At 41.2% G+C, this 15,751-nt stretch overlaps 1 protein-coding gene across 3 annotated transcripts in view; it reads left to right on the top strand.

Moving 5' to 3' along the window:
* LOC141469738 (tropomodulin-2) overlaps positions 1–14,653 on the top strand; it is a 28,393-nt gene extending 13,740 nt beyond the window's left edge. The window contains exons 3-9 of one of the 3 annotated variants that reach the window (XM_074155394.1): positions 2,145–2,267; positions 4,490–4,576; positions 7,319–7,449; positions 8,072–8,179; positions 8,447–8,590; positions 8,919–9,063; positions 11,146–14,653. In XM_074155394.1, the coding sequence (XP_074011495.1) occupies positions 2,145–2,267; positions 4,490–4,576; positions 7,319–7,449; positions 8,072–8,179; positions 8,447–8,590; positions 8,919–9,063; positions 11,146–11,180 (773 nt within the window). In that variant the 3' untranslated portion in view covers positions 11,181–14,653. The remainder of the gene's footprint in view (positions 1–2,144; positions 2,268–4,489; positions 4,577–7,318; positions 7,450–8,071; positions 8,180–8,446; positions 8,591–8,918; positions 9,064–11,145) is intronic. The other 2 variants (XM_074155395.1, XM_074155397.1) reach the window with 2 other exon arrangements.
* Positions 14,654–15,751: the final 1,098 nt, after the last annotated feature.

The raw sequence follows: 15,751 nt of genomic DNA, 5'->3' as shown, positions 1-15,751 counted from the left end.
TAGGTACTGGAAGGGGCTACAAGGTCCCTCCAGAGCCTTCTCTTCCCCAGGCTGAACAACCCCAACTCCCTCAGCCTGTCCTCATAGGAGAAGTGCTCCAGCCCTCTGATCATCTTTGTGGCCCTCCTCTGGTCATGTCATGTCCACATAGTCATGAATTTTTTTTTCCTTATCTTATCCTTACCAGTCAAGCTGGCATCAAGTTAAGTCTTGGTCAGTGGTGTCTGGAAGCTGCCCTCCAATGCTTCAGTTTAGGTGGTGGTACAGGGAGAGTCTGAAATCTTAGTGCCTGTGCTGTTATGAACTCTGGAGAGCATGAATAAGCAACCTTCACAGAGTATTTCTCACCCCAGATTTCCACTTGACTTTTGTTTGATGTTGCTTGGATGGCTGTCTCGGATTCATATCACCCAGTGTATTGTGAAAGTGAAAATGATTCTTACCTTTGGCCCACAAAGGCTTTTATCTTCTAAAAGCCTCTTCTTAAAAAATTACCTAGTTAAAATATCGCATGTAAAATGAATCATAATATGATACTACTTTGTCTTTCTACATAACTTTCTGTCCAGTTTTGCACTCAGAAATTATTTAGCCTTAGTACAAATATCTCTAGGGTAGATAATTAGAATCCTGCGTCAGTAAACCTTGCCAGAATTTCAGAAATATCCATTAATTTTTTTTTTCTGAGCTTATTCCGTGACCTCAGTCATGGAAGCTGACAGTACAGAAATTGCTGTAGACAAACTTGTATGAAAGAGAGAAATGAACTGGGCATTATCTACATGAAAATGATACTTTGGATCATAATGTGGGAAAATTAAGCCACAAAAGGATGACAATGTTGAAAAAGCAGAGGCAAAGCATCTGTAGTTCAACTCTAAATATCAGCACTGGTAACAAAATAGTATCACTAATACAGTTAAAATTAAACTATTTTAGAGACATTTCAGAGAGCCACAGGATATGCTTCAAGCATTACATCTAGAGTGTACAAAGCTGCACAAAAAGACAATTTAAAGTTGACAGTGGCTCAAAGTCCCCTGCATCCAAAGGTTATCACAGCTTCATTACAATGGGATTAACTAAAGCCTGCTTGAGAAGTAGTAGTTAGGGACAGGGTGAGGGGAGCTACTCCGCAGTGGACAGTAGAACATGGGAATTCACAGAATTATCGGAGCAATGACACTATCTGTTGCATGTGGCATCATCTAGTGTATTAGATGACTGACTGTATGGGTTTGGTACAGGAAAGTGCTGAGTGGGAGAAAAGCCCCAGCGGTGCTGGTGACTGAAGTGCAGCCCTAGCTCTGATTTAAAGGGTCTTGCACCAAGTATTTGCAGTTACGTCATCACGCTGCTGAGGTTAAATATAAGAGCTGGCTACAGGAGTAGTGGGACTTTTTGTGTTGTTTCTGGATTTATCTACATTTTTCTCATTTCAGCAGAAGGGCTGATGATCTCAGTCTTGAGGAATATTGCATGGAAACAGACACCTGCTGACCCCAATGTAACAGCAGGATACAAGGAGAGATATGTAGGTCAGGAGTCTTTGTTGGGGACCATGTGGTTCTGTTCAGTTCAGACTTTTCAAGCCTGCACAGATGATCAGGATAAGGCTCTTTATGTGAATGATCATCAGGAGACACAGAGGGGAGATACTCATGGAGAGACTGGGAAATAAATTGAGTTACTGGAAGAGAACAGCTTTGCTGAACTTTCAGGCTCTGGTATGGAATTTGGTAAACTGAAAGACTCTTACAGTAGGATGGTTTTAACTGTTTCTGGTACCTCATTTAAATATAAGGATGAAATTTCTGCAAGCTTTTTCCATAGACCTGATTCTGCCTATTTAAGGCCACAGGAACTTCAGAAAAATCCCAGCTGTGACTGCTCCTGGGGATTCATTTTAGGAAATTTGCTTCCATATTAACAATCACCAATACAGAGCAGAAACTGGCACCTTTTATTTTTAGACTCTTATTAAGATCCTGGCATCAAGGATAGCATTGAGTAAGAAAGAGGAAAACATGCCTTTGATATATTTCCAAGCAGTTCCATTGTCACAGACTTATTCCCCCACTGCCAGGAGGCAGATGAATTGTTCCAATAATTCATTACTCACTCTGGCTTTTTTCTTCTCTTAGGAAAAATATTTATCCCTAAAGAAAAGCCCATAGAAACCCATACAGAAGAGAAAGTGACCCTGGAGCCAGAACTAGAAGAAGCCTTGGCCAGTGCATCAGATACTGAGCTCTACGACCTTGCAGGTTAGATAATATATAGGTATGATCCTCCTACATACACATCCAGTTGTTCTCTGCCTGGACCTGCCATCAGGAATGTCTCACAATCATCTCCCAAGTACCTGCTGTTTCACTGTGCAGGTAGGCAGCCAGCCTGTGGGCCACACATTGTCCATGAGGACATCAAGTGTGACTCAACAGCTGCTGCATTTTAGATATCTCTCATCTAATTATCATTGATGTAGCAGGCAAGGGGAGAAGATGAACCAGTTAACATACTTTGGGGAAGGGACGGGTCAAGATGGTAGGCTGCAGGCTGGGGTGCTCGCATTTTAGTGGAGACAATTGATCTACTGCAGCCTACACATTGTCTGTAGTGTACTATTGCTACCTCCTCTCAACTCTGACATCCCAAATGGCGGGATGGCCTTGTTAGAGGATGGAATGAATGAAGATCCTGCATCCATGAGGAAATTTGGAATCTAACTACTTGAATCAGAAAATTGGTTGCCAACTGATTAGACCTAACTTCACTTTTAATTCTTTTCCTTTAATCCCAAGTATGACCTCTAGAGAGTGTGCACAAAGGAAATAATTTTGAAATGTATCCACTTGTATAACTAATATTTGAACCTATAGTATAACCAAGGCCAATCTGTAGTTCTTGGGCCGCCTGTGATTTTCAAGCAGTTCGTATCATGGGTATATAATACGTTTACTCTACTAAAAGATTATCACCTGAATCCCTAATTTGGGAAGAAGCAAACCAGTCAGACCTGGTGAGGTTAATGTCAGTGGGTCATCCTAAGAGCCTGCACAACCTAGTGTTGAGATCTCCCTGAGGAACTTGCCTTTTCCACCCAGTTCAGAGTGGATCTTACCCTTCCCTGGGCTCTTTGAGATCCAAGGTCTATCTTTTTGGGCACTAATCTATGCAAAAATTTTGGTGGGAGAATTTCAACTCTATTGACAATTTTTTGTTTTTCATTAGGAAAATCCAAATGAAATATTTCAGCATATTAGATTAATCTGAGTCTGGGTTAGATCAACATTAAACTCAAAACTCTTGTACCTACTATATTGTCCTATTGACGGACATGATCTTGCCATTATCTCCTGTAATTCCTGGCTACACCACACATTTCTGGATGCATTAGTCTTGGCTCTGAGCAAAATGTGGTGTATTACAGGATTATAATGCAGCTGGCACTTCTCAGGAAGTCCAAAGTTCATGGAAGGAAGTTCCAGGTTTTGCTCAGCTCTGGTCAGTATCCAGCCATTTATGACAGAATTTGTAGGTATCAAAGTCTAATGAAAAACAGCAAGTAGCACACCTACTGCCAAGAGTTCTGAAAATAATCTGTAACAGCAACTAAAGAGTCATTTGCTTACAGAACAGACTATTTTCCATAAGAAAAAAAACCTGATTATAAAAGTAAAAATCTACATTAAGTTAATAACTTCTAATTCCTGCATGATCCTATAGAATAAAGTCCAATTAGATAATTTATGGAAAAAGTATCAGCAAATACAGAAAAATTTATTCTTTGATACTATGGAAGTTCTTTTGCAGAAAAGATAACTCTGTCTGCAGCTTCTTTTATGGAATTTTGATTTTTTTGTCATTTCTCTCATAATAGTTGATATTCTCACTATTTGAAGTCCTAGAATATATTCTTTTTTTCCCCCAAGTACATTAGCATCCATATGCTTCTATAAGAAACCCCAGTGAATGCTAATTTATTAAGCTAATCACACATACAGTCAGGTGCTTCTTGGATATGCCAAACAATACAAGGAGCAATAGGAGGTTCAGGTTGTATATTATGGAAAAAAATTCATTAGGAGTGTAGCACTGAAACAAGTTACCCAAAGAGACTGTGGGATTTCCATTCCTGAATGTTTTCAGGATCTAGCTAGACAAAGCCATGGCTGACCTGGTTAATATTGGCAACACTCCTGCTTGAGCGGGAGGCTGGACGAGATGACCCGCAGTGGTTCCTTCCAGCTGGCATTTCTGTGATATGCATACTACACTGCTTCATTTGTTAAAAAACTTACATTAAAATGTCTGTATCTCCAGTATTTAAACCCCTAAAGACTCCCTACAAGCAAGCGTGCCTCAGAGTTACCATTTTATAAAGGGTTTTTTGTTTGGGGAACTGAACTAGAATTTGTAGCAGATATTTTTCTCCTTTTTCCTGCCATTAACATTGTATCCTGTTCCTGGTATTTACACATTTTAGCTGTTCTTGGAGTGCACAACATGGTCAACAACCCAAAATTTGATGAAGCAGGAGCCCGCAGTAAAGATGGAAAAGGAAGCGTGAGAAGTAAGCAAGCAGATTTTTCTTGTGGGCTATACATCATCTTTAGGGACTTGTAAACCTATAGGTTGGGTGTATTGGTTAATTTAATGTAATGTAACATGGCCTTACCTTGACTGATCTACTTAATCATGAGGGGAAGCTCTTTAAAGTAAATATAATCTTAATATTCATTATCTATAATGACAACAGTACTATGCAAATAAATCATTCCTAAGGAGCTTTGTTTTCCTAGAGAGCAGTAGCTGGCTCTGCAGAGGTGCTTGACAGGATGGGAGCATTTAAAAAGCCAAGACATATGTATTTCCACTCCACTTCAGTTTAGGCAGCAGACAGAAAACAGCGTGCTGTAGCTAAGGGGTGGCCAGGGCACAGAATCACACAGAATCACAGAATCTTCTTGGTTGGAAGGGACCAGGCCAGGCCATCTTGCCCAAGTCCCTACAGTTCCCCAGCTGAAGAACAATTTGTAACCATGGGGCTGGAGCGTGGCAAAATCACATCTCTGACCAGAGTCACATCAAGCTGCCTTCACAGGGAGGCAGAAACCGCATGGATGTGCTCCTGACCTGATTGCTCTCTCTCATCTACTACCTCTGCCTTCGTCTTGTGGCAGCATGTTTGGATGTTGGCTGTTACAGCGCTCCTTAGGTACATGGGGAGTGTAATCGTTCAGGAAATCCCCCAACAGAAACTGCTATAGTTACTAAAAACAAATCCAGAAATGTTTGCACGAAATAGACCTTTGGTGAATCAGAATTTAGCTCAACAGCCGAAAGGAGGCTGAATGGGGGGAAGAAATGGGTACATCTGAATTCCAAGTTCTTCTTGAGAGCTGCCAAGCATTGATCCAAAGCTCATCACCTCCAAGCTCTGAGATATCAAGTGGGCTAAACTTTGCTTTTTAAGACAAGTTTGTGGAATGCTCTTTTCTGGGGAAGCAGTACTCAAAAAATGTTTTCTTCTTGCAAGGCCATGAGAACAGCAGCTATCTTTACTGAGGACTTTCATTTCCATCCTTCTTTACTAAAGGGGAGGTGGAATAGTAGACAGGACACTGTGTCACTTCATTTTTCTCAGGATTAAGGCTGCTCTGCAAGCCTCCCCAGTGGGGCCCTGTGCAAGCTGCCATCTATGTCATAACAGGCAACTGCATGCATTACTAATCCACATAGATTTCAGAATATTTTTGTTGCACTGAGTCAAAATGTCAGCTATGTGAGTCAGCTAAACTATGCTCCAATCACAGACTTAAGAACCAGAAAATCACCATCACATCACTTTATTCTTTGGTCCAAAAGCAACACCTTTCCTTAGCCAAGTGAAATGCTTCAGTAAAAGGGGGAGACACCTCAAAAGTTGCCCATCAATGTGGCATAACAGCACCATTATTAAAGAAACAAGATAAAACTTGTGGGAAGCCACAAGAAGTAGAAAGTGAAAAACACTGCTAACTCTAGACTGAGTATACTGTGATGTCTAACCTGAGGACAGGGTGCAAGTCTCTCCCCAGCTCCCAGCTTGGCAGGGTGTTGCCACAAGTGCAAAAAAATGCTTTGCTGGTTTTTGTTTGCCTCCAAGATAGGGTGAATTCTCTATATGCATTTTACCAGTTGTTTTCAACTTCCTACTCCCTAGGAAGGCTGGAGTGTTATTCAGTATTATTATTGTGAGGTCTGTCAGGGAACTAGGAAAAATAATAGTTGAGGATAAAAGGGAGCAGAATGAAAACCAGCTCAAGGTTTGTGTATGGCTTTGTCTCTACTAAGAGTATGGGTTCTAAAAAAACACTTGGTTTTCTTTTGGCCCATGATATTGCATGAACTTTACCCATTGCACTGAACAGCAATGCGTAGTACATTAAGACTCAAGCACAAGTCTTCAATATCGCTCCCCTGTCTGCAACGTAAAATAGAAGAGTTTAAACATATTTGTGGTCAGTAACATATTCCTTTCTTGCCTCTAGTGGCTTCAGTGGTCAGGGTTTATAAATCAATCTCCACAGCTACATGCGTGGGAGTTAGAAGTACTAATTGTGTTCTCAGCTATGATTTTTATGCATCTATAAGAGTATTTATAGCTTATAGCTTGCAGCATTAAAAACTGTATCTCTTTGGAGCATGAATACTGAAAGACTTAATAAATCGTGGTGCTGGCAGACAGACTTGCTTTTCATGCTTTGATAGTTTCATTATTTAGAAAGTGCAGATGTTGCAATTTTACAAGAGCTAATTGAATTTATCATAAGGCTGATAGCATCAGCCGAGGGAAGGAAATTGAGGGGCCTCCTGGTCATGTCCCTTTGTGTTAGCACAGTCTATTCATAGGTGTAGGGACATTTTCTCACTAATGTGATGGGCAAGTTCTGAGCACACCTTCCTTTACAGGTGTTAGGCAAAGAACAAAGCAGCCCTTGCAGTATATTACATCATATACAATAGTCTTTAAAGCTGCTTTGGCTCAAACTAATTGTGCTGGGACTTTTGTACATAAAAGGAGGAATTTGCCTGTCACGATACTGCCCAGCCGCTGCACCCGCAGCCTCCAGTGACATGCTTCTGGGTGCACAGAAGGTGCAAAGGGCACGGCAGGGATAACGGGGCTAATACTCCCATTTCCAAGTTTTGTGGTTCATATAAACCCTTTCTTGAAGGCTACAGTACAAACCTAAATGGGACTTGAAAAGCCAGACTATTAGTGATGATGCCTGCTCCTCACATGAATGTTTCATGAGATCTTGTGTTGCAGATGTGGTGAAAGGTGAAAAGGTCAAGCCCATCTTTGAGGAGCCACCTAATCCAACCAATGTGGAAGCAAGTCTACAAAGGATAAAAGCAAACGATCCTAGTCTGACAGAAATTAATCTCAACAACATAAAGGTAGATGCTGTGGGTTCATTTATATCATCATAGGATGGTTTATTCAAATATTTCCAAAGCCCTTGTCTTTTATCTTCAAATTTTGTCTCTCTTTACTGTTCAGAAGGAGCAGAACATACAGGAAAGGGGCATGGAGGGAACCGTTGTAGAGGCTCCAGGGTCATCCATGCCTGATACTGAATTAGATGCCAATTAAAAGCCCAAGAGGTAACTCCCTCCAGCTGCCTTCCTTTAGCAGGTGATAAAGCAGGATATCTCATGGGCACTATAATCATCATCGGCCAAATTCAATTAGCCCACACCTGCAAATGGAGGAGGAGCTGGCACGTGGAGACTGAGCAACCAGCAGCAAAACCAGAAAGTAGCTCAGAGATAGGTCATACGCTTGCGTTGGCCTGACCCAGTTAAAGGCAGTGCTGACATCCCATCCTAACACAGGCTTCCACACGTCTCTGAAGGCCACTATGAGCAGAGCGCGTGTTCTGAGATACTCTTAAAAGCATTGGAGATATTTAAATTGCATAGACTGTGGCTATTAATCAATCAGTTTGATAATAATTAAAATCAGTATCTAGCGATGTGACTGGCTTTCCTAATTACTGGGTTTATCTTCTTAATGCAGAATATTCCTATTCCAACACTGAAAGAATTTGCAAAAGCTTTGGAAAGCAACACGCATGTGAAGACATTCAGCCTTGCAGCTACTCGAAGCAATGACCCTGTAGCTATTGTAAGTTTAAGCACTGTCTGGAACAAACCCACAACAGTTTTTAAGTAGGTCTATGTCTGTTTTAGGATGCATTCTTCATTTCCCTTGCAGAATTTCCCTGTGACTATGCAAAATAGAAGTGTAATCTCTTCTGCTCTACCTCTATGTTCTTCTAAGCCTTTTTGTGTTTTATTTCTTTGTAGGTACTAAGCCATGTTTTGCAGATACTCTGTTATTCCCTGAAACTCTCAAGACGTTATCTCATATTCCCTCTTTTTGACCCCTCAGGCATTTGCAGATATGTTGAAAGTGAACAAAACACTGAAGAGTCTGAATGTAGAATCCAACTTCATCACTGGGACGGGTATTTTGGCACTGATTGATGCACTGAAAGTGAATGAATCCCTGACAGAGATTAAAATTGACAACCAGGTAAAGAGAGAGCATTAAGTAAGTCCGTTCTTGCGTGCCTTCTATACAGATTCAGAGAGGGTTCTCCTGGAGGCCTCTGGCAAAGTCAAGGCAGCCTCTGTGGCTCAGTCATTCTGCAGCTCATGTCCCATGCCTGTGCAACCAAATAGTGGAAATCTTATAAATAAAACTGGTCAAAGCCAAATATAAAACCCAGAGCAAAATCTCCAGGGATGGGATTCTCTTTGTAGTTTGCAGCACAGCACTGAAATACAACCACTTATTTCCCTCTAATGTGAAAACAAATATTTTTGTTTCTTTTGGGGACATTTCACCACATCACTGACAGAGGCAGCAGCTGGGGACAGCTGTAGAGATGGAGATTGCCAAGATGCTGGAGGAGAACTCCAAGATTCTCAAGTTTGGATACCAGTTCACAAAGCAAGGTCCAAGAACCAGGGTAGCAGCAGCTATCACTAAAAACAACGATCTGGGTAAGATGCTACTACATCTACTCATCATTTGTTTATGTGAGCCAAGCCGTGACCTTCCTAGACACATCTCTTCCTGTCTGTACAACATTCCATCTGCTACATGAGGGGCGACGCATAGCTCCATGGACTCTAGAGCAGACAACAGCAAAGTTCTTACTGTGATTAGGAGCCACTATTCTTCCTCTCCCACTCCTTCTGGGAAGAGGAGTTATTTCAGCCTTTTCCATGCAGCACCCTGGATTTCCAGCTGACTTGACAGCTGTTCTGGCCAGTAAGCAGAGAGCCAAACCCATCCTGTTTGTTCGTTCCTCACTTCTTTGCCCTGCCCGTGACAGACCAAGCCTGCCCAACCAAGGGAACAAAAAAGCCTTTCCTGCCTGCGTGACCAAGTGCAGGCAAAGACAATAAAGCTTTGCAAGTTCTACCTGAGTGTGACCGTGCTCTGCCCTGTGTGCTCAATAGAGCAGAGTAAGAAGATGACTGGGCAGGAGTAGTTTACAGTAATAAGGAAAAAAACCAAACCCAAACCAACTATATGGTTTTAATCAATTCTACTTCAAAATGAGGTGTCAAACCATGATGCCTTTGCTGGCTTCAGCTTGGGTTTCTCTCTGTGAGAACTGAGATAAAAGTTGAGCTAGAACCTATTTCTTTCAGACATACTTTTATCTTTTTGCAGTTTTAATTTTTCGCAGTACCTATGCAATGATATACTGTTGGTTCTGAAGCTATTAGTGTCCCAGAATGCTATTTGAAACATCCCACCAACAAAGAGAGAAAGGCCTTTTTTTTCCACTATTTAACCTGCTGCCATTAGACTTATGTCCTGTACCTAATCTTAATTTTCCTGCTTTTGCATTGTATGATTCTGTTCAAGATGTAGTAGGACAGAATAACTTAAAAGAATTCAATAAAATAAAATAAATGAAGCAACAAAACACTGAAAGCAGACACAAATGACTGATGTTACACTGTAGGCTTTGGAAAAATGCAGTCTGCCAAGAAAGCACTATGAAGTAAACCTCCTGATAGTAAAGTAATGCAATGTTTGTAGTAATATATTGTTGTTATTGACTTTCTGTAGTGAAAAGCATTCATTCATCCAGTTTTACTGCTTTTGTTCTGTCCTTCAGCAGTTCAGTATCAGAAAGAGGACATGACAGTTTGATGTAACACCAAATTTTATATCACAGAAACAGGAGAACCTCACTAACCTTATCTGGCCAAGTCAGAGAAAACTCAATACATTTTTATTAGGGTATGGGGTAGTAAATGGTGCGCAACTAGACCTGCTCTATACCAGCTGAAATGTATCTTAAGTGCTGTAAAAATTCACAGGGTGCCGCTTGTCAAAATAATACTGCCCATAACACAAAGCTCATCACTCTCTGCTTTGCTAAATGGCAACTCCAACTTACTTGGTTTCTAGTGAGAATCCAGAGTTAACTAACTTACTATCAGATGGCTGATACAATCAGAGCACGTGAAGTTTAAACAGATAATTTAAGGTCCAATATGATATTTTCCTTGTTGCCAATACTCATTGATATCAGTACTTCGGAGTACTTCAAATTATTTTCTAAAAGATGATTATTACTTACCTATATAGTATACACTTGTGCAATTACAAAAGTTATTAATTTTTGGTGCCTAATGCTTAAATTATCCAGAGCACTGCCACGCAGACTAGAGCAAACCAGTATCAACTTAGGTGGAACTCAGTGGCTTTTAAAAGAACAATAAAACCTCTAACAAAAATCTAAGTGGAGCCATTGGGAGAAAGAACTGAAAATGGTGATTTCTTCATCATCTAAAACGTTTAAGTCAGAATCTGATTTTTATAGAAAATGTATTGGTATGAACACCTGATGAAATTCTACAGTCTGTGATACAGCTACAAATGTTTTCTTTAGCATTAAGATCTATTAATTACGGCATTTATGGACATAATCCTGTTGAGTATTTCTTGGAATCTTCTTCCTTCTTATTCATGTTACTGGGAAGGGAGTGTGCCAGTGAGAGAAGTCCTTAGGCTCTCAGGAAAGCAATAATGACTGCTCTTTTCTTGTTTTATTGGTCTAGTTCGTAAAAAGCGGGTGGAAGGAGAGCGGCAGTAGCCACGCCACAGAGGATGCAAGGCAAGATTGGAGGCCACCAACAACTGCAATCTCAGTGTGCTCACTGGTCAGAAGGGAAAGCACTGGAAAACCATTACAATGGGAGTTATTAATTGTGTTAATGTCTCCTTTTAACCTTGAAAACACAGTCTGTTCTTTTTTAACTTTCATGGTTAATTTAATTTTTATGAGAAAGATTCATAGTTGGTTTGATTTTAATGAAAAGAATGATTTGCAATATCTGAAGCCAAGACGCAGAATCTTAATTGTGTTACTGAGCTTAACATCTAGTGACTCTGATCCTTATTTTAGACACTTTTTGATACGTTAAAATATGATCTTGTGTATGGATAAAGGATTCTCTGCTGAAAGTAGAAATTTTAGGGCCAAGTTCTGCAATGCCTTATGTTTGTGAATAATCCTTACTTACATGTGTATAGTCCTGCTGAAGTGAACCCTGCAAAGGGATGCTCCCAGGAGTAGAACTAGTAATGCCAGTACAGGTTTGCAGGATCACACCCTCGAGCCTCTCTCCTGCAGTGGGATCTGGGCAGCTGGAACTGCGTTGGCACAGTGCCCTTCTGCCTTCTTGGGTCTCCACCCGTCCAGGTCCAAGTGCAGGATCACACCTAGACATATAAACATTGTCAAAGCCTACTTGTTTACATAAGTTTAGGTTAGGTGGATCATTTCACAATGTTACACTGACACTTGTTATTCTTACTCCACATTGTAAAGTAATATTAGTGCTGCCAATCCTATACACTTTGAATGTTTTGGGTTTTTTTCTAGGTCAACAGGTTTTTATTTGCTACTAGAATGCACATTTTACAGCTATTAATCTAAACAAGTATTCTGAGCAATATTTGTTTTACTTCGAGCCATGCATTTAACTTTTTTTTAGTTCTGGTATTTATGTACATTTGTTAGTATTGTAGAACTGTTCTCAGGACCTTTTAGATGAAGATTAATTAAACAGTGAATCCAGGAGAGCAGCTGTGCTAGCAGGTAAAAGCATTAAAGGGGTAGTTGTGACAGCTACGTAACTTACATTTATAGGCTCCAGTTTGGGTTTGTCCCTGTATCACAAGGCACTTAGATACTTGCATCAGTGCTTAGCTGAATAAAGGCAGATTTAAGCGTAAGCACAAATGCTTTGCTAAATCAAGGCCTTAACTCAGATGCCGAACATAATCTTAACCCCATGGAAAACAATGGGAAGCAGCAACTAACCCCAATGCTCAACAGCATCAACATTTTAGTAAGAATTCAGTCTAACATTTCATTTTGTGTATTTTACAGTCTAAAACTATTGTCTACCACTGTATTATCACTGCCAACAGTTGTCTCTGACTAACAGCCAGAGGTTCATTTTGGTTACATGTAGGCATGCTGTCAAAGCTCAGGGAGACATGGGCTAGGTGTGTCACACATACCAATGCTTTCAGAAAGCTGCAGAAACACTAGCCTCTCCCCTGAGAGCTCGGGACACCAGGGATGAAGCGCTGCTTCCTTCCTCTGGGTGACATGACAATGCTGGAGGTCACAGTCCGTCCTGACCAAGGGGGCAGAGCTGTGAGCACTGTGCAGCTGGGCATCCAGGGATTGGAAACCAGGGGAGCCCCAGGAGCAGGCACTACATGTTGGATGTACTTCCCTGCAGGATGTTTTCCTGACCAGTGCTGGGGTGCAAACTAATAGGATGAACCCTCTCTCTGTGCCTTTTGTAATGGAAATGAGTAGGTTGAAGGCAACACTCTTCCTGTTGGATACTGGTCTTCATACTGGCGTCCAAACTGAATGACATACATACACTTAAATTCCACTTAAAATAGTTTGCTAAAGTGGTCTGCTGAGCTGGGATGTAAAGTGCGGTATTCCTGGAGACCTCCCAGTCTTTACAATTTCCACCTCTCCCTCCCTTCCCAAGAATAAGGCTGAAACCTTTTCTTTGCAAGTAAAAAACACAACACACAGGGGACTCTTGCTGAGATTTTCCCTGATCTATGGGGGATTTGCTGTGAAAAACTTTGATATCCCATTAAAAATATGACAAGTTCTGTAACACAGTCATAACTCTGCATGGGCTTAAATAAACAGTCCTTAAAAACATGCAGATTGCCAGAGAAATACTGGGCTTTGCAGCACTGAGTCTCATAGGTAGGAAGAATCCTCATCCCCAAAACCAAAAGGTTATGGTCACTGACAAACTTCAGTGATTAGAATCACACTGCCCCTATTTTCTTCCTCTTTTCCTTTGATCCAGCCAAGGGAATCCCAACTATCAATCATTTTTTTTAATGTATTTTGAAGTTTTATTTTTAATAGTTTCTTTTTTAAAAGGTGGTACGTATATGTGTTTCAGGGAGACAAGTGCAATCCATTTCTAGTCTTAATTGCCATTTAAAGTGTTGGTATTTGCATGCAGCAGTTCTACAAGGATGGATGGATTGGTCTGACTGCTTCATGGTATCTGCAGCATGTCATCCTGTACAGCTTTGCTCAGAGCCACGCAAGTGGTTATATAGTCAGGTGGCTCCATCCATGTCAGCTACCGTTTGCATCATGGACCAAGGTACGTGGCTGGGGAAGGCCCTGTGGGCTTTCTGTCCCTTCTGCGGCCATGCTCTTTGCACAGGCGTGTTTCCTCTGAAGGGAGGATTCCTCAGGCACTCTAGAGTACCATCTCCAACACCAGCCCCACCATGCACTAGCAGACAGTGCCTGGAGCTGTGCACCCAATGGCGGGGGACATGGGAGGTCCGGCCCCTTCCAGCAGGCCTGAGGAGAACTCCTAATCCCTGGCCGTCTTCTCCAGGCAGCTGCTGCCAGTCCCTGCCAAGGGGCTCAGTGACCAGGGACATCTCTGTCCTGCCTTTTCTGTGTGCTCCACACAAGGGCTTGGTTGTAACCTAGCCTTGAGCATCACAAATCAAACACTGCAACAATACAAAGATCTGTTCAATACAACAGCAGCACACAGTGGTGATGCTTTAAGGCAGATTTTCATATTAATATAGGAACATTTAGCTGGTTAAAAATCTCTGCAACTAACATGAAGGGGGTCAGGTTGTGACTAGTTATTTTAAATTCCACTTTCAAGCATCACCTGGCATACTCAATGCTGAATGGGGAACAGGGACAGAAGAGTCCTTTTTTCTTAAGCAAACATTCAGGAGTAACTGTCTATTTTTGCACATTGCTTCTCATGTTGACAGCTTCAGTTTGGTTTGTATTTTTTATATATTTTTTCATGGAAAAGCTCAACATTGTGTGTGTCCTAACATACGTGTGAATCGTAGCGTGCACTAAGGACCATATGTGTACATGTATAACTTTAGATGAAGATGTTATCTCTGGAACAAAAGTAATTGCATGCGCAGAGTATGGTGCATATTACTCAAGAGGAAGGGAATTACCACGCTATGTAACAGTGACTCCCCAGCATTGTGGTTTTTCTAAATAAATCTTCATAAAGGATTTGGCTTTTGCAGTTTCTCATGGGTTTGTGCCTTGAATCAAGCCTCCCTTGATGCTCTGACATTAGAGTAAGCAGCTTTCTCCACTGCGGCTCTTGCAGCTTTCACTCATTTGCATTATCTGCCAGGTTTCACCTTCTCTCCCCTGCCATTACATGCACTGGGCTGGAGCTCTGTGAATGATGGTTGGGTGCTCAGAACCAGGACTGGGAGAAGAGAAACCTGGATTCTTCCCCCAGGTTTAACAGACCTCCCAGATTTAAAGCAAGTTCATCATACCTGTCCATGCCTTGGTTTGCACACTCTTAACATCAACCCAATACTTTCTTGCTTCCCAACGCAGCGAACACTTGTGAAACTCTGAGCTTCTCAGAGGAAGATGCAGCAAGACATGCACTTTTCTCTAAAGGAAATAAATGGGAAATTAAAATCTCCCATTTTCAGAATGTGTCACTATCTGAGATACTTTGGATCAGATTTCTGTCATGCATCTAGACATCTAAAGCTGCACATGGAAACCCATGGTATTTTTAGGAGGGACTAGGTACCAGCTCCCACCAGCTACAATATAAGTTTAGATACATCAGATACATAAATTCCTGTCCTTAGCCAGATACATACCAAAAGAATCTGGCACCCAACGCCCATTGGGAACTTACATGCTTTTGTTTACATACCCGCCTGGATGCAGTCCTGAGTAATGTGCTATAGGCAATCCTGCTTTGGCAGGGGAGTTGGACTAGATGATCTCTAGAAGGTCCCTTCCAACTCCAACAATTCTGTGATTTCGTGAAAATTATGCCCCATATCCTGAGACTAGATTGTATTAGTAGTGTTCTTTTATTATTTTTTTTAATATATGCCATAAGTACAAAGTGAAAAGTGAAGACAACCGAAAAGCAGAATTCTTATTCTACAATGCTTAATATTTTCTTTAGCTCTGGTTTCAGTTTTTACAGCTCTGAAATTATGTGACAAAGCAGTAATAGATCTCTGCAGGCTGCAGTTCTTTTTTGAGGTAAAAAATGAGTGCAATTTATAAAAGATTGCTGCCATTGGAGCTGCACAGACTAGATTTCTTGTTTCCTTCAT

The sequence above is a fragment of the Numenius arquata genome, chromosome 11, assembly GCF_964106895.1.
Source record: "Numenius arquata chromosome 11, bNumArq3.hap1.1, whole genome shotgun sequence".
Lineage (NCBI taxonomy): Eukaryota > Metazoa > Chordata > Aves > Charadriiformes > Scolopacidae > Numenius > Numenius arquata.
This window is presented reverse-complemented; position numbering and strand designations above follow the sequence as displayed.